This window comes from Mya arenaria, chromosome 1, assembly GCF_026914265.1.
Source record: "Mya arenaria isolate MELC-2E11 chromosome 1, ASM2691426v1".
Taxonomy (NCBI): domain Eukaryota; kingdom Metazoa; phylum Mollusca; class Bivalvia; order Myida; family Myidae; genus Mya; species Mya arenaria.
In genome coordinates this window covers 44,064,207-44,087,197 of record NC_069122.1, presented here as the reverse complement: position 1 = coordinate 44,087,197, position 22,991 = coordinate 44,064,207, and the positions used below count along the sequence as shown (strand labels likewise).

The 22,991-nt window shown below is 35.5% G+C and overlaps 1 protein-coding gene across 1 annotated transcript in view; it reads left to right on the top strand.

Annotated features, from left to right (window-relative positions):
- Nucleotides 1-3,198: 3,198 nt before the first annotated feature.
- LOC128227425 (uncharacterized) overlaps nt 3,199-22,991 on the top strand; it is a 35,845-nt gene continuing 16,052 nt past the window's right edge. Inside the window, exons 1-6 of the mRNA XM_052937954.1 lie at nt 3,199-3,234; nt 3,587-3,693; nt 5,824-5,895; nt 7,129-7,190; nt 19,226-19,275; nt 21,510-21,619. Coding sequence (XP_052793914.1) covers nt 3,670-3,693; nt 5,824-5,895; nt 7,129-7,190; nt 19,226-19,275; nt 21,510-21,619 — 318 coding nt within the window. The 5' untranslated portion in view covers nt 3,199-3,234; nt 3,587-3,669. The remainder of the gene's footprint in view (nt 3,235-3,586; nt 3,694-5,823; nt 5,896-7,128; nt 7,191-19,225; nt 19,276-21,509; nt 21,620-22,991) is intronic.

Sequence of the window (22,991 nt, the reverse complement as noted above, 5' to 3'; positions counted from 1 at the left end):
ATACCTGAGATGTTCGAAGATCAATTTAACAACGAGACCACGACATCTACACCTGAGATGTTCGAAGATCAATTTAACAACGAGACCACGACATCTACACCTGAGACGTTCGAAGATCAATTTAACAACGAGACCACGACATCTACACCTGAGACGTTCGAAGATCAATTTAACAACGAGATCACGACATCTACACCTGAGACGTTCGAAGATCAATTTAACAACGAGACCACGACATCTACACCTGAGACGTTCGAAGATCAATTTAACAACGAGACCACGACATCTACAGCTGAGACGTTCGAAGATCAATTTAACAACGAGACCACGACATCTACACCTGAGATGTTCGAAGATCAATTTAACAACGAGACCACGACATCTACACCTGAGACGTTCGAAGATCAATTCAACAACGAGACCACGACATCTACACCTGAGACGTTCGAAGATCAATTTAACAACGAGACCACGACATCTACACATGAGACGTTCTAAGATCAATTTAACAACGAGACCACGACATCTACACCTGAGACGTTCGAAGATCAATTTAACAACGAGACCACAACGATCACACCCGATGTGTATGAATATAGTTCAGAGGAATATTCTGATGAACATGAGTGATCAGATGAGAGTACAGAGAAGGATGTTCATGATCACGTTGTTCGCTTACATACCGTTCACTTTTTTAGTGTGTAATGCTCTTTTATTCTTGTCAAAATACAACTTACCATAAAACAAAAGATACAGTTGCATACACGTGCATGTAGCTTTAATCTAACAAACTAATAAGGCCGTTTTAACGCACTAGAGGTCCATTCGGGATGAAAATGTGCACCCAAAAAATACAGGAAATTTAAATTCTAGACCATTATTGGTCAAGAACTATCTCATAAAGTCACAAAATAGAACTCGAGAGTCCAAACTTAATTTGGTGGCCTGAATGTGTATCCACTAGACAAATTGGTGCTAGGTAATTTTAACCCAAAAACTGGGTCATTGTGCCGGGACAAACCATATACACTTAACGAATATCAGACATGATTCGTATTTTGGCAAGAAATAAATAAAAGAAGGTCAGAATGTTTGTTGAAATGGTATCTGGATCGTGTTTGTTATTTAACAGACTATGATTAGATGGGCCGATCGGCGTGCCCGTTCTTCGAAAAGCCGTTTTGACTTAATCGAATTTTCGAAAAGCCGTTTTGACTTAATCGATATCTTTTTCAGAAGTTTTACAGCACAGCGTTCATTCGATAAAACAACGATTTTCATTGGTCCGATACGTGTAACTATCCAATCGCGAGGGGTAGTGTATTTGTTTTACTAAATTGTAAATTATTGTGGTTTCTTCTGAAGAAACATTATAAAGATGCATTCCCAAACCTACTGACCCTTGCTGAACTAGCTCTGTCTGCACCAGTACACACAGCAGACTGTGAAAGGGGTTTAAGTGCCCAAAACTTAGTAAAAACCTCACAGAGGAATAGGCTATCACCAGTGGTTGTGGATGACCTGCTTGTCATAAAATTAGAGGGAGAGATATTTTAACAAATTCAATTTCAATGAGGGCTTGGTGCATTGGAGGAATGCAAAACAGAGGAAAATGTTCCTGGGTGCGGAGGGTTATAAAGCATAACAACACATTGACATGTGAAACTGATTATTCACATATAACATTGTGTCTCATTTGTGGTTCTGTCCAATATTTGAGAATACTGGTGTCATGTGGATGTTACACCATGTATATATAATGGGTAAATAAAACACTTTTATTTACAAATTTTCATTTTTCCCCTGGCAAAAGTCATGGCCCTTCACTTTTGAAAATGGCCCCTAATTTTCATGACTGCTGGGCCATTCGGCCCCATCTTTTTCAATTCTTGGCAGAACACTGCCGCCCTAATACAGTGAGTTACACAACATACCACAAACATAAAAACCCTGAAGGCATCTGGAATGGAGCACCAGAACTGGTGGTTAGGACACAGACGCATACCTGATTCCTTATTGTTTTTCAAATATCTATTCGTCGTCCTCTCCCGAAGTATATACGTAAAGACGTTTTGAGTTAAAATTTCGGCTACGACGTATTGTTAATGAGGCAACTCGGTCTTCGAATATGGCTTGCTAGACTTCTAAGAAGAAGAATGTGTGGTTTGAAGAACTCCAAGGAATACGATGTTCCTTTAATTATATATTAAGTTTCTGTTCTAGATAAAGTCATACGGCTGTTGTATACTATAACGTTATTGTGACCGTAACATTACCTTAATGTGACTCATTAATTGTTGTTCACGCAATATCTTTTGAAGAGGTGAATTAATCAAAAAGGTCTGATTTTAATAAGAAATATCTAAATGTAATGATATTTGGCTTGTTGTAATAGAAATAAAACGAATACAGTTCAATGTGTCTTTGTGCGAATCAAAATTTGATGATTTTAATAGATTTTGCTAAAGATTACTATTCTAAACCAATCGTTGTAATACTATGTAACTTTGATTATACATTTCTTTTATAAATATGTATCAATATAAACGAGTCTGTTAAATTAATATTTCTACAAATAGGTTGATTCGCGAAACAAAACAAGATAATGAAAGCAATTTTGACAAATCACCTTTGGTCAGGACCAGGGTCTGGATTTTGACCTCCGAAAGAGCTTGACAAATTCTAAAATACTATGATTATTTTTATTGTATTCACCTACACAACTCTATCCCCCACTCTCTTGCTCTTTCTGTGACTCTTGAACGCACACGAAAGGTATTGTGATATGATTTATATATATCTCCAGAGGTATATGTATTTGCCATTTAGTACTTTAATGTTAGATTACATTAAGGTTCATTAAAAAAAATGTTTTTCTATTATTATTTTGGTATTTTTCCAGATTTGTTTATAATATTGGAGATTTTTTTTCTGCGATAACTGCATTACCAGTTCTTATTCCTTTCTACATTTCGCATTTCTTTTTGTATGCGTTTGTGATTTCAAGAGAAATGCATAGTTCATTTCAATAATTATAATATTAAATATGTATTTATGCTTAAATTTGTTCTTTATAAATGGACTGTAAAATTGCAATGCGCGCGCGCGCGTGCGTGCGTGCGTGCGTGCGTGCGTGCGTGCGTGTGTGCGTGTGTGATTTAATTAAATGAAAAACTGTTTCGATTGTTTCAGAAGTATTGGTTTTATCTTTTATATGTGTCGTCGTGCCGGGTGGTAAGAGTTTTTTTATTTAGAGTTTTATTATTCATCTAAAATATTTTTATAAATGATAATCGAATTTATCTGAAAAAAAGTATTTGTTTCCCCCCATATAAAAGTCATTTCTCTTTTTAAATACACACTTCCAAGTTTAATGTTTCAAATATAAGTGTCTTATAACGATTTCATAATGCTGCGGCAGAGAGTGGAGACTTACCAATTGTCCAGTTTGGTGACTAAAAACGAAACCCACATAAACCAAGGCTGGGAATTGAGTCCAGTGGTGCGCTTACCACGGAAACAACAGTTTCCGAATAACAACTTACACGACTTTATTGAACTGTGTACGATTTTATTCTTTTTGCAGTGTTTGCACAAATACCATCGCAAAATATCTTGAAGTGTCGCTTATGCTACAATGCCACGACATTAGCCAACTGTTCCTCGATTATGTTTTGTAACAATCAAACACAGGTAATATATCGTTTTTGTTAGTCAAGGTTCATATTTTTACAACGATTGTAAACCAAGTTATCAAAAAATTATATTAATCACTCCCGATGGCACGGTGTTACACGAGACACGAGAGCGTGGTCGCGTGATGTGTGTGTGGGGGGGGGGGAATGATAAGCCGGAAGAACAGCACTTGTAGGGCTTGTTGACACTTAACCAAACTCATTAACCCCAGCCCGGGACACGAACCCGGGACACTTTAGTGAGAAGAACAGAAGAGACGAGTGCGAGTCCACTTACAACTACATGTACCTTCGTTTGGTCACCAGGCAACACTAATTCATATTATTATATGTAGGATACTTTAATACCTCTTGGTAAATATTATACCTCATTAGCCAGTCAGGGGTGTTGACACCTGTTGCTATTGAACAGTTTTCGTCAATTTTCATGAACAACTATCGTGTATCGGTGGATGAATTCTGTTCTTCCAAAGGCTATCGTATTCTTAATATGCATCTGGGTTGGGATAACCTGGAAATATAGTTATACCACCGAGACGTTATGAATTTGTGGTCATGGGTAATAAAGTCAAAATTTAAATGCATGCAATTCCATGTCGGAATGTATCTAGTCAGTGGCGAAGAAGCAGGCGTAGGTCTTTTGCGCGATAACGCGGAGCCTGCCAAGCACAATAACACCTACTGGGAGTAGTCCAAGGTCTATAACACCTACTCAGAGCATGCTTAGATCAATAGCGCCTACTTGGAGCAGGCCCAGGGCTAAAGCGTTTTTGTCGAGCAGGCCGAGGCCTTTGGCACCTACTTGGAGAAGGCCAAGGCATATGGCACAAACTTTAAGCAGGCCAGGCCTATAGCGCCTTCAAAGAGCGGGCACAGGCCTAAAGCACCTACATGGAGTAGGCCAATGCCTACAGCGCCTAAAAGGAGTAGGCCCAGGCCTATAGAATATTTGTAAAGCAAGCCAAGCCTTATACGGTCTTAAAGAAGCAGACCGATAGCGCCAATGTAGAGCTTACCCAGGCTTGTAGTGCCTACGTTGAGCACGACAAGCCAGCCTTTAAACACCTACTTGGAGCATGTATGAAGCAGGCCAAATCTACAGAAAGCGCAGGCCTAGAGCACCTTCGTTGAGCAGGCCTAGGCTGAAAACGCCTACGTGATGTAGGCGTAGGTTTGAGGGGCCAACGTGGAGCTGGTTCGGGCCTTACGCGTTAACATGGAGAAGATTAAGGTCTAAACTGCATTCTTGGACCACAACGAGGTCTAAAGCCAATGCCTGTATCGCCATTATAGAGTTGGCCTAAACCTGAATCACCTCCATTTAGCAGCCCTATGCTAAAATCGTCTACGTGAGGTAGACCTAGGCCTATAGCGCCAACTTTGAGCTAGATCAGACCTTAACCGCCAACATGGAGAGGACAAATGCTTATAGCGCCTATTTGGAGCAATGCCAGGTCTGTAGCCTTCAAAGAGCGAGCCTAAGGCACCTACATAGAGCAGGCCCAGTCTAAAGTAGGCCCAGGCTTATAGTGCCTACTTTGAGCATGCCAAGGCCGATAGCGCCTGCATTGAGCAGACCCAGGCCTCGACGCCTACTTGGTGCAGGCCAAGGCTAATAGCACCTTTGCGGAGCAGGCCCATGCCTATAGCGCTTACTTGAAGCGGGCCAAGGCCAATTCCGCCTTCTTAGAGCAAGGCCATGCCAATAGCCCCATCTTTGAGCAGGTCAAGCCAATAGCATCTTTGCGGAGCAGATCCATGACTATAGCGCTTACTTGAAGCAGGCACAGCCCTATAGCGCCTAGTTGTAGCAGGCCCAGGCCTAAAGCGACTTCGTGGAGCAGGCCCCGGCCTATAGCGCTTAAAATAGCTACACTTGCTATTTATTGCTATTCAACTACTGCTTTATTTATAATTTAATGTATTTATTATTTGTTATTGTTGTTTTTTTGACGTCATTTGTCTCTCGTCGAATGTCAAATCGTGCCTCTTAACAGGGTTATCGTTAATTAATTCGCTACTTGGCTTGTATCTTTTGTTTCCCGGATATGTCTGTGATAGTTCTGAAATTTCTCAGCGAATGCTGTTGTAATGTTTATATTCAAAATGTTTTTTTTTTCATTGGAAGGAATGTTACATGGAGGAAGTGATTACCTCGTCCTCTACCATTGTCTACTATGGAGGATGCCGTGCAATTAGCGTATGTGTCCCTGTTTACTTTAACACTTCAATTCGGTTTACACAACAGTTTACCTTACTAGTTTATCTCATTAAACATGCGATGTCTCGTTACATTGTTTTAAACTCGACCTTTCCTCAAACTCGGTACACGATAACAATGTGCGCTACGTCGTGCTCGATACAAGATTACGTTCTGTGCGGTTCTTCGTGCCCGGTACCCGATATTTCGCTATGCGCTTTTTTGTGCGCTAATAAAGTGGTATAATACCCCTATAAGTTACCTGTCGCAATTACTTTTCTACTTACACTATAACTTTTACGTGCAGATTGAAAAGTTGCCATATATTGTTCATTTCGTACAATCTTTTTCAAACCAATCGGCGTAGATAACACATACCATGTTACTAAGATATCCAATACAAAGTAAATCTACTAATACCTGGATGACGTAACATACTAAAACAAGTCTACACATACCCTAATTGTCCGACCTAATTACTATTATAGAGATGGATAAAGTTAAAGCCAGGCAACTAAGATGAAATAAAATCTTGGGTTTGCTTTTCATATAACATGTCGTCACTATAAAGAAGGGTAGTTTAAGGTATTCACGTTATATTGGGAATTGTGCATCTTCCCGCATTTTCCCATCAACATGGTATTTAATAGTGATATTGCATTGTCATAAACGTGATGAAACTGTTTATACTCAACATTCAAAAGACAGCCACAGTGCCGTACAACATATGTAAAGACTGTATATGATATAACTACTTATGTTTAAAAATATAAACAAATCAAGTAAACTAAGATCAGAAAGCAGCCACCAAGGAGTTCCAGATAAACAAGTGTTCCATTTAAATGTCATCAACATTGGCAACAATGTGTTGCTTTTATAACCTGAACTCACTCTTCGTGGCATTTATTTAGGATCACAAGTTTTTCAGTATAACTTCTTTTTAAGGAATCAATCAAATATGTCAACCTTTGCATAAAACCAATATTTCAATATATATTATATTTGAAACTTTCTAAAAATTATGTTGATATTAAGAAGCTAGGCGCCGACTCATTCTTAAGATGACCACATATAATTGCTAATAACAAATATATATGAGGCTTGTTTTCTTTACAAAATGAATATATAGCGGTTTCATTTTGCGAAATGTTTTTGGTTGTCAATGAGACATTTTTCATGAGTCGGTTTAGCAAACGAATCACATTTGTTTTATTTCTAATATGTTTCCTTCAGCACTGTTCAGCTTCGTCGACGGCCATTGGAAAACGACAGGGTGACTTGATCTCATGCTCGGAGTATGTATTTTGAGCTCTTTTTACAGATATTTACTATATGACCTTTTGTGTTGTTGTCCTTTTTTGGCAAGAATGATTTCTAAATCAACATCCAAAATTAATATACACTCTTACACAGTTCATAACCTTTTTTAAGAAGTAGCAAATTCAATTGGGAAATTCTTGCAAAACTCACTTGAAATACATGCGTACGTATTCGAACACTCTAACTAAAGACAGTTGCCTACATTATTGAACTTCTTTATAAGTACTCTTTGTCGCAGAGTTTCTTTGAGTTTCCGTTTCGAATATAACATTGAATAAATTTTACCATTAGACTGAATACTATTTTCTTTCTCTGCCACATCGAACAGTTTAGATAAATAACGAACACAAAACGATATTTCCACACCATTTAATTATTGTTAATTTTCACAATATAAATTATATCTCAATATAATCCAGTTTAACACGTTCACAATTTAATAATTAACACATAAAAATTTTTGAAAGATGGAACTGTTAATAATGGTTTTGAATGGAGAAGTACACTGTTACATGTGCTTGATCAAAATTAACTAATTTAACTGTTTTTTCACGGACATGAACGTACAATTTTTCGGACAAATAGTAACTTAAAAGTTTAGTGTTCATGTCTTAAAAGGATTTTTCAAAAAGTGTTAAAAAACAAGGATCTTATAGACGAAATAAAAAACGAAAAGTGATATCACCAATTTCGGACAATACGAGTTCCTCGTGCAAAACGGACAGTGGTCAATCGAAAAAGAAAAGTAAACAAGTAGACTCGGATATTTATTTACAATCAGAAGATAACGGTGAGGACTTTTATGACTTTTATGAATATCTCGCTGCAACCATGTCATACCCTCAACCCCCCTTCATGCCCGCGTTCAGCCCCCGCCCTCGGGCTCGCAATTCGGTTATTCGTTTCAACCACCATGGGCAACTGAAATGATGAAGGATATTAAGGAAATGAAGTCAAAAATGAAAGCCATTGATCGCATAGAAAAAACCCTGAATAATCTCACGAACCAGGTCGCCGACCTCGAAATCAAGGTCACGGATATAGATAAGCGTGTTTCGGATACGGAAACTGCCACCCAATTTGTAGCGTCCAAATTCGAGGAAAATGACTCTGACATTAAAAAGCTAAAGCAAAATTGATCAAATCTTGAGAAGAAATGCAAAACTCTGCAATCGCAAAAGGATCAAACGGAAGAAAAGCTCGCTGAGCTTGAGATAAAGGCCATGCGCGATAATTTGGTGTTTTATGGTGTCCCCGAGGTACAGCCCGGCATGCAGAAGAACTGTTCCAAATCTATACATGGGGTCATTTCCACATACTTGGACATCCCGGACGAGTTCAAATTTGACGCCGCATACCGCCCGGCCCGGCGCGGTCAGGGCAACGTTGCCAAGCCACGCCCCCTCATTGCGAGATTTCATAACGGTCAGGATCGGGAGCGGGTTCGTTCCGCCTCTTTGGACCCTACTATTAAGCAAAAACTTAAGGACGGGAATATCGGGATCGGTCCGCAACTCCCCAAGGATGTCCGTGACGCCAGGAAGCCGCTCTACGACGCCATGCGCGCTGCCAAGGACGCCGGGAAGGAGGTGAAGTTCGTCGGTAAGACGCTGTACATCAACGGCCGCCCGTATGCACCACAACCCGAAGGAGACCGCTAGGGACGTCACCAGGAGTATTCCATAAATATAGCATCCTGGAACATTCATGGACTAAAACGCAAGTTAGCTGATAGTGATTTTATAAAGTTAATCCAATGTTATGACATTATCTTTCTTAGTGAGACTTGGATATCATCAACAAACACTCTCAATTTAGATATAAGTGATTACTGTTGCGAGCATATTTTCGGACGTAAAAACTCAAAACGTTCAGGACGATATAGTGGTGGAATTTCGTTGTATTATAAAAGCTTTCTAAAGGACTATATTTCAGTGATTGACAAAAATGAAAATGGACTTATTTGGGTAAAGTTGGATCATTCTATCTTCATGAACAATAATGATGTTTATGTATGTCATGCATATAGACCACCAAGTAATTCAAAATCGTTTACTGCAAATAATTTGAATGAATTTGATTTCTTTGAAACCTTAGAATCAGATATTGTTAAATATGATAATCTTGGCTATACTTTTTGCACGGGCGATTTTAATAGTCGTACCGCAGATAATATAGATTTTATTATATATGATAAATATTTAGATGAAAATCAACCTTTTATTAGAGAATTTAACGATATTTCGGTAAATAGGGCCAGTAAAGACAAAGTTATTGACTTTAGTGGGCGAAATTTGATTAACTTGTGTCAGGCCACAGGATTATTAATAGCAAATGGCAGACTAGGTAATGCTAAAAATGTTGGCGATTTTACCTTCTGCTCTAGTAGGGGTACCAGTGTTGTAGACTATTTGCTACTTAAATACGATACATTTGATTGTATTGACAAATTCACTGTTAATGAATTTAACGAGTTTTCTGATCATTCCTGTATTTCTTTCGCGTTAAGTATAAATACAAACGATGATAACGATGCAACTACAAGTGAGATCCCCCCTAAAAAGGGAGAGTCCAAAATTATATTTGACAATGAGAAGATCCCGTTATTTCAAGGTCAACTCATGAGTAAGAGTGACGTATTATTGCACCTTTCCGCGTCATTGCACACTGAGCCGGTAGAGAGCGTAGTAAATGAATTCTCTGATCTATTGTTTACTACCGCGGACACGATATTTGGCAAGACCGTGGGAAAATCTAAAAGTACATATAAACAATCAAACAAAGATTGGTTTAAATAAGGAATGTTTTGATGACAAACGAGAATTTAAGCGCCGAAGGAATATATATAATAGAAATAAGACTGACGATAATAGAACAAACTTTATTGCAGCGCGCTCTAGATATAATAAAACCAAAAAGAAGGCATTTATGAAATTTCGAAGAGAAGAAGGTATAAAGATAAATAACTTGGCGTCAAAAAATCCAAGACAGTTCTGGAAAAAAATAAAAGTGAGATCTCGCAAAACGAATGTACATGCGGATACTTTAACATTGGATGACCTGTATACTCATTTCAAAAACTTGGCCGACGACGGCGTTTCGCATCCAAATAATACTCCGAGATACGCAGACCCTAACAGTTCTAACACGGCTCGAGATGTATTACTCGACACGGAAATAAATGAAACGGAAATAAGAAACGCCATTATGTCCCAAAATAATAATAAATGTGCAGGCATTGATCAGATACCAGCCGAAATCTTTAAAGCGTCAATAGATATAATTCTTCCATTTATGAAATCATTGTATAATCATATATTTCTTAATCATGAATACCCTGCATCGTGGGGTAGGGGTATAATTGCACCCGTTTTCAAAAAAGGAGATGCAAACGAGGCTAAAAACTATAGAGGTATCACCCTTATTAACATAATAGCTAAGATTTACTCGCAAATCCTACTTAACAGGTTAACCAAGTGGTCTGTACAAAATGAAAAACTTACAGAAAATCAATTTGGTTTCCAAAAGGGCAAATCAATCTCAGACTGTATATTTATCCTACATTCGATCATTATGAAGACTCTGAGTGAGAAGGAAAAATTATATTGTGTGTTTATTGATTATCAGCAATTTTTTGACCGAATTGACCACACCTTTCTATGGCAGAAGTTGTTAACTGAAAATGAAAGCGACCACTTTGTTAAAGCTCTTCAAGCAATGTATAACTGTGTCAAATCGTGCGTCAGATACCAATCGTCGTTGTGCCCCTTCTTTGAAACGACCGGACTTGGTGTTAAACAGGGGGATCCCAGTTCGCCTCTTTTGGCAATGTTTTTCATTAATGACCTAATTAACAATATTAACTCAGATTTATCCGGAATAATTACTTTGGAAGATATCAAACTTTTTCTTCTATTCTATGCCGACGATATGGTGCTCTTTGCTAAATCTCCTGAAAGTCTTAGAAAAATGTTACACGACGTTGAAACCTACTGCAACGCTTGGGGACTAAAAATAAATGTATCAAAAACTAAAGCTATGATATTCGAAAACGGGAGGGCCACGCATGTGAACTTGTATATCTACAATGAACCTATAGAAGTCGTTAATTCATTTAAATATTTGGGAATCAATCTTTTTAAGAACGGCAATTTCAACAGGTCTCAAAAAATGATTGCAGAGCACATATCGTTTTCTCTTATTAAGCTATACCAGATATTTAATACCGTTGAATTACCTATTCATCAAAAAGTAAAATTGTTTGATGTTTTAGTAGGCTCTATTCTGAATTTTTGCTCGGAAATATGGGGAATGAATCCCGCAACGGATATAGAAATGATTCATGTGAGGTTTTTGCGTTATATTTTGGGAGCTAAAAAATCGACGAATCTCAGTGCTTTGTACGGTGAATTAGGAAGGGTTCCTCTTTCTATTTACAGAAAAGTTAATTTAATTAAATATTGGAATAAGGTTATTTCACTGAAGGACAACAGTCTCGTTAAACGCACATATAAGCTTCTACGAAGGGACGATTTCGACAATAAGACATACAAAAATAAAAATTGGGCTTCTCAAGTTAAAACTATTTTGAACGAGTACGGCTTCTCCGATATTTGGATAAATGAGTCTATAGATTTTTACACACTAGAAGTAATTAAGAGGAGAATAATGGATACGTATTGCCAAAGCTGGTATTCTGAGATAAATAACTCGCCTAGATTAAGAACGTATGCTATTTGTAAGCACACTTTTATACGAGAAAAATATTTAGATGTAATTCATGAATACAAATTCCGACATGCTTTAGCAAGATTTAGAATTTCCTCTCACAGATTGGGTATTGAGATTGGCAGGTATACCAACATGCCATTAAATGACCGAGTATGTACACTATGCAACATGAATCAGATAGAATCAGAATATTATTTTCTACTTGTCTGCCCAAAATATAGAGACCTAAGAGTTAAAATTTTTAAACCATACTACTGTCACTGGCCTAATATTAACAAATTTGAAAATATTATGAATAGTAATCATAGAACAACAATATACAATTTGTCAAAATTTATTTTCTTTGCTACTCAGCGTAGACACTCTTTATTAAATTAAACGTCTTTTTATATTTATGATAATGCCTACAAATGTTTACTGTAAATGTTACTAACATTTATTCAATTGTCGCAGGATGTTACATCTTTCCTGTTTGTTTATATTCTTGAAAATTTTCAATGTACATGTACATGTACTTTTCTCCATTCACTGTTTGTTTTTGCTAAAAACGTTGTATAATGTTTTCATGCAATAAACATATACATACATACATACAAATCCTAAAGCACTCTAAATAACCTCAGATGGAACTCTAATTGAACACACAAACAACAGCTTTATATAGTATGAATTGCCGCCAAAAACGACACGCAAAAAGCATGCACCTTATGTTTAGGAGCAATGCACATATAAAGAATTGGATTAGGAGCCAACCTAAAGAACAGAACATCTAGGAGCAATGTAAATAATACAAATGATTTCATGTACAAAGTAAACTCCTAAGGAGCAACGTATAATAGAATCAAAATAATTCATACTCGTGAAATTCACGACATTCCCGACCTGAGAGAAAAGCAACCAAAGCGAATTAACAATAAAATATAATAAGCAATCAAATAAACCATATTTGAAAGAAAAATATCTCAACATAAAATATCATCATAATAACAAATTATAGCAGATATGTTGTATAAACAACTAATAGAAAACAAATGATAGCATATATCAAACATACAACCATATTTTATCAATGCCTAAATTAACAAAGGCTTCCTCGTGCGACATGTCGCTATAATAATACCACTATAAAGGTTGCTCCTAGCCGAGTTGTTACGCACTGCAGTGTTTAAATAAACAGTACCCGATTAATAAACAGGAGTAACATTAAAATAATAAATTCGCTAAGCGACCTTCCCCCCTTAAAACCCCCCACATATTTAATACTTTCAGAATATTTAATTTATACACTTTTATTAATAATTTGAATATTACCTAATATCCAAATGTTCTATTCACAATACATCCATTTGTCACAACTTTCACTTTATTATTATGCCACATTAATAAATTCAATGCATATGAAAAACACGTACACACAATCGAAACACTTGTGTTTCCACAGTTTGCAGAAAATATTCCTTTTAACAAATAATATTCACAAAATATTATTCCTTACATATCTCGAATAAACCTTTTTATTTGAATATCAGCATTTTCTGCTGCTTTCTTTCTAATACTTTTTCCTTTTTCTTTCTCACAAGTTTTGTCACACATATTTTGTTCACATACGTGTTTGTCACACTGAGATTTGTCACAGGTTTGTTTGTCACATTTTGATATGTCACACTTTGATATGTCACACTTTGATGCGTCACACTTTTGTTTGTCATAGTTTGATGTGCTAATAAATACAACCCTGGTTGTATTTCAATCTTATGTCCCAAAACAATATCCAAATAGAAATCATTTCCTATCAGCAAATCTATTGTGTCTGTTTCGATTTCTGTTGGAACAGTATCGGCTTAATCCATACTTTGTGTTAATTCCTTAAAGCTTTTCATTTCTGTTACATTCACTGGTTTTCTATATATTGATCCTGTAATATTTGGAACAATGTTCGCGGTTATCTTCATATCACCGCCTCCTTTCATTTCCAAGACCACTTTGGTTGGGGAAGTTTTAATAACTTTCTCTTTTTCACTACCGAAGGTGACCAATCTAATTTCCTGTTCTTCTTCCCTTTGTAAATCTAACGTTCTCGCTAAGCGTTCTGTAACATACGTGCGCTGTGAACCAGAATCTAATAATATTCTTATATTTTGTTGTTTTCTGCTTGAAGGGCTTTTTACTCTTGTTCGCACAGTTTGCATCAGAACAACTTCATTCGATGAAAGTAGGGCATTTTCACTTATCGGTATACTTGTCTCCTCTCTATTTTCACCAACTACTTCATCACACACATTCACACTTTCTCTAACTACACGTTTGCTAAACTTTTGGGGGCACAAACTGCGATGATGCGAATTTTTCTCCTTACAATGAACACATTCCCCTTTAGTTTTGCACTCATTGGACATATGTCCTTCCCTTAAACACTTATAACAACTTCCTTTTAGTCTTTGTTTTCTTTCATCGATTGTTTTGTACTTCGGACACTCATCGCTCCAGTGTTTGCTGGAACAATAACGACACGTTTGCTTGTCCCTTACACTTGTACTTGCTTTCAAGGCTTCTACTGAATTCCTTTGCACAGATTTATGTTGGTTATATCCATGGTTCCAAAACATTTTCCTTTGTTGTAACATTGGCCTTTTATGACCTCCAAATGAATTCCGATTTAAATTTAGAGGTTTCACATTTCCCCTTGGTACTTTTTCGGCACTTTCACAAGCACTCACATATTCCTTTAACAAGTCCCGTAACTTTGCAACACTCCACTTTTCCTTTGTTCCTTTTTGCACTTCAAGATGACGAATCACATTTGTTAGTAACTTTGATTTTATCACTGACACAAATATATCTTGGTTAATATCCTGTTGGAGTACTTTTAAGCTTCTCAAATGTTTATCTACAGTGTCTAACAATCCTCGCAAGCTCTCAACCGAGTCAGTGGCTGGCTTTAAATTGATCATTTTATTGCAATGTGTGTCTACTGTCTCTTGGATATTGTCATATCTTTCCTTCAATAGTTCTATAGCCACTCCATAGTTCTCATTTGTAAGAGCCAACCCTGCAATTGTACTTCTGGCTTCACCTGTAAGTTTGCTTCTTAAATAATTAAACTTATCTATATCACTTAAGCTGTCATTCGAATACACTGAATTCACAAAGGACTGCCAAAATTCTAACCACCTCAATCTGTTTCCACTAAAGCTAACGAGTTCCAATTTCGGTAATTTCACAGAACATGCACCCTTTGTTTTTGCATTTTTCTGTTGATTAGCTAAAATCTCTTTCTGTAACTCCATTTGCTTTTCCAAAAGTTTGCACATTTCACTCTGCATGTTAATTTTACCCTAATCCTCTTTCACCTCTTCTTCAGGCATCTCACTGATCTTTGTTTTCAATAACTCTAGCTTAGAGCACATATTAACAGCAGAATCACATACATTGTTATCTTCATCAATCATATCATTCATCATCTTTTCTCCCTTTTCATCTTGTTCACTCACTGCTTCAATGATTAATCCAGTTTGATTTTCTAGTTTTGAAACATAGAGTTCCATCTTTTCTATCGACACCTCAATAGCTTTTAACATCTTTTCTTTATCACGAATATCCTTTTGAAGCAGGATAGAGGCTTGATTAACCCCTTCTTTCAGGGTGTTGTAATGACGTGTTCTTACGCCTTTCATATATCGTAATGAAGACATTTTTATCACTTTAAGAGATTTAACACTTTTAAACTGTAGTATAAATCACATTAATCACGATTTTACTTTCATCAGACTCATCAATGTGTTACTTTAAATTTCTATACCCACACGATCATTTTTCTTTACTATCGGTGTAATAATTTTCTTTAAACATACTACACTGTTATAACACACAACTTTTAACACATGTCACTATAGACACTTCACTCTTAAGCACATTTTTTTATCATTTATCCTTCAAACACAAACCATTTCACTTTTATCCTTTTATGCCATTGAAACGATACGCTAAAACATATCACTATGTAGTACGTTATTCACTTTCACATAGCACTGCACTTTAGACTTTTTTAACATCACGGCACTTTAGACTTTTCACAACACCACTTTATTTTTACTTTAATAACACAATACTTCGGTTCACTTTTACACTTACACTTTGCACTATCTTTTACTTTACCCTAATGCAAATTACTTCCCTTTTCACCTTAGCACTTAGACACATGGTTTCACTTTTTATTTACACTCCAACACAACACATTAGTTCACTTATGCACATACCCTAAACACTTTTATCACTTTTTATCAATTTCCTTTGAAGGGTATAACACAATAACTTATCAGTATTACATACCTTTATTTTCTCTCATTTTGTTTCGACACCCTGTTCCCGGGTTCCGGCACCAAACAATGTCGCAGAGTTTCTTTGAGTTTCCGTTTCGAATATAACATTGAATAAATTTTACCATTAGACTGAATACTATTTTCTTTCTCTGCCACATCGAACAGTTTAGATAAATAACGAACACAAAACGATATTTCCACACCATTTAATTATTGTTAATTTTCACAATATAAATTATATCTCAATAAAATCCAGTTTAACACGTTCACAATATAATATTTAACACATAAAATGTCTGAAAGATGGAACTGTTAATAAATCCTAAAGCACTCTAAATAACCTCAGATGGAACTCTAATTGAACACACAAACAACAGCTTTATATAGTATGAATTGCCGCCAAAAACGACACGCAAAAAGCATGCACCTCATGTTTAGGAGCAATGCACATATAAAGAATTGGATTAGGAGCAAACCTAAAGAACAGAACATCTAGGAGCAATGTAAATAATACAAATGATTTCATGTACAAAGTAAACTCCTAAGGAGCAACGTATAATAGAATCAAAATAATTCATACTCGTGAAATTCACGACACTCATGGAACCACCATAAAATGTGTTTTTGAAACGCCGCATTTGATAACTGATTTATCTCCGTAACGGGGACATGTAAGAAGAACCGTTATGGAAAAAACACAAAAAATGAGTTTTGCTTCGACAAATATCATTGGAAGAAAAATCAATTACCTTTAAGGCTTACTTTGATTGAAGTTACCCAGTACAGGGGGTTCAACGTGAAATGTGTTCGCCGAATTTTAAGTGAGGGAAATTGTGTGAAGCCGAATAAAATGGCGGCGTTGAAAGGAATTTCGGTGTTTCAAGGATGTATTTTCACCTGGTAAGTAAGTTAACGCATGTATATTCTGATTCTGCTTCACACAAAAACTGCATAAAACTTCGTCTCGCCCAACATAAAAGGTGTTTAAACATGAAAAAATCGGCCGTATAATACCCATGTAAGTGCAGTAGCGGTCGAAAAGATAAATAATGCAAATATTCAATAAGAAATAGCTAAAACAGGTACAAGAATGGTAAACTTGGGCCGAAAACACAGTTTCAAGTCACGCAATTTTCTATTTTCACTTTGTAAACAATCAATCGTTCAGCTTATACATTCAATAACGTTTTTGCAAAGGCCTGTAGAAACATAGGTTAAAAAAACCGAGAGACGCTTACACGTGTGGTCTCCGGGTAGGCTTTTTTATATTGCGAGAAAGGTGATATAACTTACTTACCAGGTGAAAATACATCCTTGAAACACCGAAATTCCTTTCAACGCCGCCATTTTATTCGGCTTCACACAATTTTCCTCACTTAAAATTCGGCGAACACATTTCACGTTGGACCCCCTGCAGTAGTTAAGATTCCTTCCCTGTGCGTTCCTTGGAAACGTCTTCCGTACAAGTACAATGATATAAGTTTAATTGTATGCAGTAGCTACTGAAATATATGTTTCAGGCAATTGTTGTTTAATGATCATCAAATTTTAGAACAATTTGAAAAAGAAACAGTGCTAAGAGGTAAGGTTAACGCGCTTTGCACATCCTTAAATTGCATTTAATTTCAAATAAAATTCTTGCAGTACATTCAAAATATAATACTTCCCTTCAATTGCTTCTCTTAAAGGTTGTTATGTATATTCTCAATAGCTTAGGCCCCACTTTCTACAAACATCTAAACTCCCTTATGACAGGATTAATACTTGCTTACTTTTTTGCTTTGGTATAATCAGTACAATGTTTACATATTCAAGTGGTGTTGTTTTTTACTTTAAAAGGAAATAATCCTTGAACAAATCAAGTTTAACTAACTTTTATTTAATACGATCAAGATTAAGACATAAACTTGGCTTAATGAAATAAGATCCTATGGTTGTTACGTGTAAGAACTTGGGGCCCAGTAGTGACCTTTTAAAGTGGTAAAGGTACCTGTTAGGATGGGGTTTGCGAAACGTTTTCAAAGTATTCTTGGTAAAAATAATTTTAAAATAGTATCGTTTCGCAATATTTTGTTTTAATATCAATATACCGTTTGAATGAAAAACCGTTTTAAAAGATATGCATACATGTGGATTAAGATGTTACATTAAAATGAAAGTGGGAGCACTAAGACACGACCAAAACAGGTCAGATGTCATATATATAAAAATGTCGAGAACGTAATTTGACGTCGCAGTTATAAGAGTATCTTTAAGTTTTTTTGACAGTGTGAGTTCCATTTTTATCAATTTATTTTATTCAGTTATTCTTCATAATACTATTCTTTCGATGTTTGTATATATCCTGGCATTGTTTCTAGTAAACGTTTAATAAGCATGTCCATTTATATTCATTTTTTATAAAATAAAAGCAAGATTTTATTTTTTTTGATGAAAGATAATAACAAAATATTAAAGAATGTTCTAATATTCTTTTCATCTTATTCTGCGACATAAACGCAAGTTTCCATAGACCTCGAAATAGCCATGTAAAAGTTATGTAATTACTCAATACCACAAAATGTGCTCTTCACTAAATTTCCGTGAATCTTCAGGAAAGAAAGCTAAGCTCAATAATTAAATGTCTACAATTGGAAAGAAATGCTTTTACAAGCATGGGAATGGTGTGGCGAATATATTTTGCTAAGTAATAAATCACATTCTTGAACGTTTTATATTATTCTAAGTTCAATATTTATTAAGCTAAATAGATCTTATAACTGTTTTGCTCTGTGTTGTGCATACGAGTTTTCATGTTCGTTTTCTTGTTTTGCCATATGCTTTGCTGTCTAGCTTGCAAATGGGGGTCAAGACTACAAATACAATTCGAATACTTAAAGGAAATGATTAATCTGCGGCATGAGCCATTTGATCCTTATTTATGAAACCAGTCAGTATATTTAAATATTATCTCATTTCAGATGTTGCAAAAGTGGACATTTATGCAATTCTAAATTGTGCGGTTTAATGAGTAAGTAGAGTCAAATCTTGAAAAATGTTCCATGTTGATCGTATATATGTGACATACGAGGAGCATTCAATATAGAATGTAACTGAAGCCAGCTCATGTATGATTAAGATTAATTGTAATGACCTCAATTGTTTTGTTGAAAAAAATGGTAATAGAAGGGATCTAAGACATCTGTATTATTGGTTTTGCTAACTAACGGAATTTCGTCAGATGTTTTCATGGAAAGTTGACAACGTTTGTAGACTTTGCCAAGTGTCACGAATGATACAAATAGTGTAAAAAATGTTTTCAACAACAAGCACAGTTATATATGTAGTCGTCGATTTCTTGTTTCTTTGTTTACAAGTATGGAAAGTTAAGCAGTGATTATCATACATAAGAATAAATACAAAACATGATCTACGTTACAGATGCCTCTGATGAAATTGTATAAAAAAGTTTGAAATATTTCAAATTAACACATACAATGAAAATGTTTTTTACTACGAAATTCAACTGCTTCAGTTATCTTCACCAGGAGTGTGTGCATATCTGTCAGTTTAATTTCTTACATAAATTTGGTATATCAAAATGACATTATAATTTGTCTGTACAGAGTGTAACACACTTTTTCGACAGAATAGCATTTCTCAGTTGTTTTGCAACATTTCTTCAGGTGCAAAAGCATTGATTCAGTTGCATAACAAACAAAGTGCCCCTCTACCAGGTTAATGCCCATTAATACAAAACTAACAAAAGGGGCAAACACAGTGGCAACACAAAGTATGAATACAGTTTAGAGGCACGGATAAGGGCCTGAAAGACATTGCACGAGTGGCAATAGTACGAAAAACATAAACAGACCAGACCCTCATCATAATAACTGTATCACTGAATTATGAGATTGATGCCTTGGAATAGTCAGTGGATCACGAGCTTACTGGACCACGAGATTACCTAGGGTAACTAGACCAAAATATGCCTGGAGTTAAAATAATTTATATCCGCATAACCTCACAATTGTTCCAATATTAATTAACAATTACAAAATAGTTCATATAGGCCAAACGCATACGGGGTGAACTTTGAAACAATGAATAACATAGTTACGTGCCCTATGATGAGGCGCTGGCATTTCTTTACCTCTAAATTAAAGGAACATTAAACTGGTTGGAGTAAATGGCAACAACAATATATATTTCAAACCTAAGTAGAACTCTACAAAATGTTGACTTTAAGGATATTATAAACAATACTTCCATATTGTGTTTAGTGTAGCTACGAATTGAATTCCCTATCAATTCAAATTCAATTTATTTATTTATGGGATAAATGATTTAAGTTTATAAACAGTGTTTCCCCAATGATATATTTATGGGATGTCTGACAGAACGGGGTAGGGCAGGGAGGGATGTCCACTCCCATTTTATGACTTTTTTAGTATTTTATTAACATGGTACAATTTGACCTATTTTTCATAATCTTTTAAGGTAAAAAAGAGTAATTCAAACGAACTCAAAACGATCCGAAAACACAGTGAATGCAAAGTAAATGCAATGTAATGACTTCTAATAACAGTTTTAACCAGGAAACGTCTACTTCCATCCGTCGTCTGCTTCAGATCTCCGTTGCTTGGATGGCTGTGAGAAATAGGATTCTAAAGGACTTTATTCTAGGCTTATTTATTTTTTCTTTTTCATTTTGACCTTTTGAAGACGAATTGCCAGTATTTGGGAACATTGACTGTCGCTTAGTTATGATTTTTATAAGATTTTATAAATTTTGTATAAAGGTCAACAAACAAATAATTAAAAAGATCATTAGGCAAACTGATTAAATCTTCATTCTTTGATTCAAATTAATACACACATTTCACATTCAGTGCGCTGCGCAAATTAATCTTTTAACAGACAAACTGAACGCAACAACGCTCATAAGTCTGACAATAGATGGATTGCAAACTTTACAGCCTTCCTGCAGGTAAATTAAAGATTCGTTTCACGGATTACTGCATACTTTTATGACATTTAGAACACTTGAATTAAGCATGTCGGAACAATTAAGGCATGTCGGGATTTCAGCTCTACCTCTGAGTGCATGTCGTTGTAATTGTTCATGATTATATTGCCCATTTACATTTTCCAATATTCATACACTTTTAGATATACCACCAACCGGTAAATCGTCAATTATATTAACCAGATTTAACTGATTATGATACCATGCGTATTTGGACAACATGTTCTCTATTTAAGACACCACTGTAAGTGATCAATGCTACTTCTGTTACTCGGCGGGCTCACACCAAGGTGACATGACTAATCCAAGCGAATGCACTTCTTTAACAACATGCGATGTAGACCAGGTATGTTTCGATTGGTTAAGGTAAATTGTTCATGACTGATTACATGTAATATTTGGTAATATTTAAAAAATGTTTATGGGCAGCATTTGATTCATGTCAGACATTGTTGTAAAAAAGATTATTCAGAAGTAATTTTAGAATATAAAAAATCTATAACTTGGATATTAAAGTAACTTTAAAATATCAAAATAGCAATGACTTGGATAAAGTCATTTTAATATATTTAAAAAGCAATAACTTGGATAAAACTTGTTCGATATTCATGCAAAACAATCTTTGGTTATAAATGCATGCGTAAATGCTATTAAACCAATACTTTCCGACTTTCATTATTTCAATTGCAAGACAATGATACAATCCAAACCACAGGGACAAGCCCAGTAGTCAAACTGTAAAAATAACAAAGGCACAAGTAGGGATCCAAAATAACAATAAACTAGAGACACATATAAACGTATGAACACCACCCACACATAAATGCAAACGCTACAAACAGACAACACGCGCATCAAAATAGCTTTGCTGATATTTAAGAAATGATACCATGACCTTTGACCTACTGACACTTAATTTCATTTTTCAACTGATTATAGCCTATGTTTAAAGACTGTATATTCCAAGGAGGTAAAAAACATATTAATTGGAAACGAAATCACACATACCATTTCTAGTTATGGTTACCACGACCTTGTCTTTTGACGGTATGAACCTTAATGAATGGGGGTCATAGACTGATCATGACCATTGTGCATACCAAGTTTGGTGACTGTATGTAAAATGTCGGTCACAAGTAATTGATATAAAACAAATACTAAAATATAGCTCAAAAGTTATATGAATAACTATAGAAACAAGTCCAAATTCTAATTTTTTTGTCATAAATCCCGTTTAATGGTGCAATATGGTACAAGGCCAATGAATAGAATACAACACAAATAGTCCCAAAGCATAAACATGGAACAACACCACAAAACTCCACAAACAACACAATGCATATATACTATATAAAAAACTAAGGATGTTTTTCAATTTAATAACTACCTTCCTTGGAATGGTCAGCAAAATGTAAATTTACTGGGGTTTTGAAAATTCAATTGAATAAAAAACAATATTTTCTTTTAATAGAATATACTAGCAAAATAAAGTTATTTTTGATATTATTGTAGAAACATTCACCACAATGCAGCAATTAAGATAACACATAAATTACCAGGTAAAGTGATCCCATACCCCATTCTACCCATATTTATACTTCACATGTTGTTTTTTTAACAGATACATCCCTTATTTTTGCTTTACGCCAAAGAATGGCAAATCCTGGACCCACTAACCATATTGCATAATAAACATATTATAAACATCGTTCAATAAA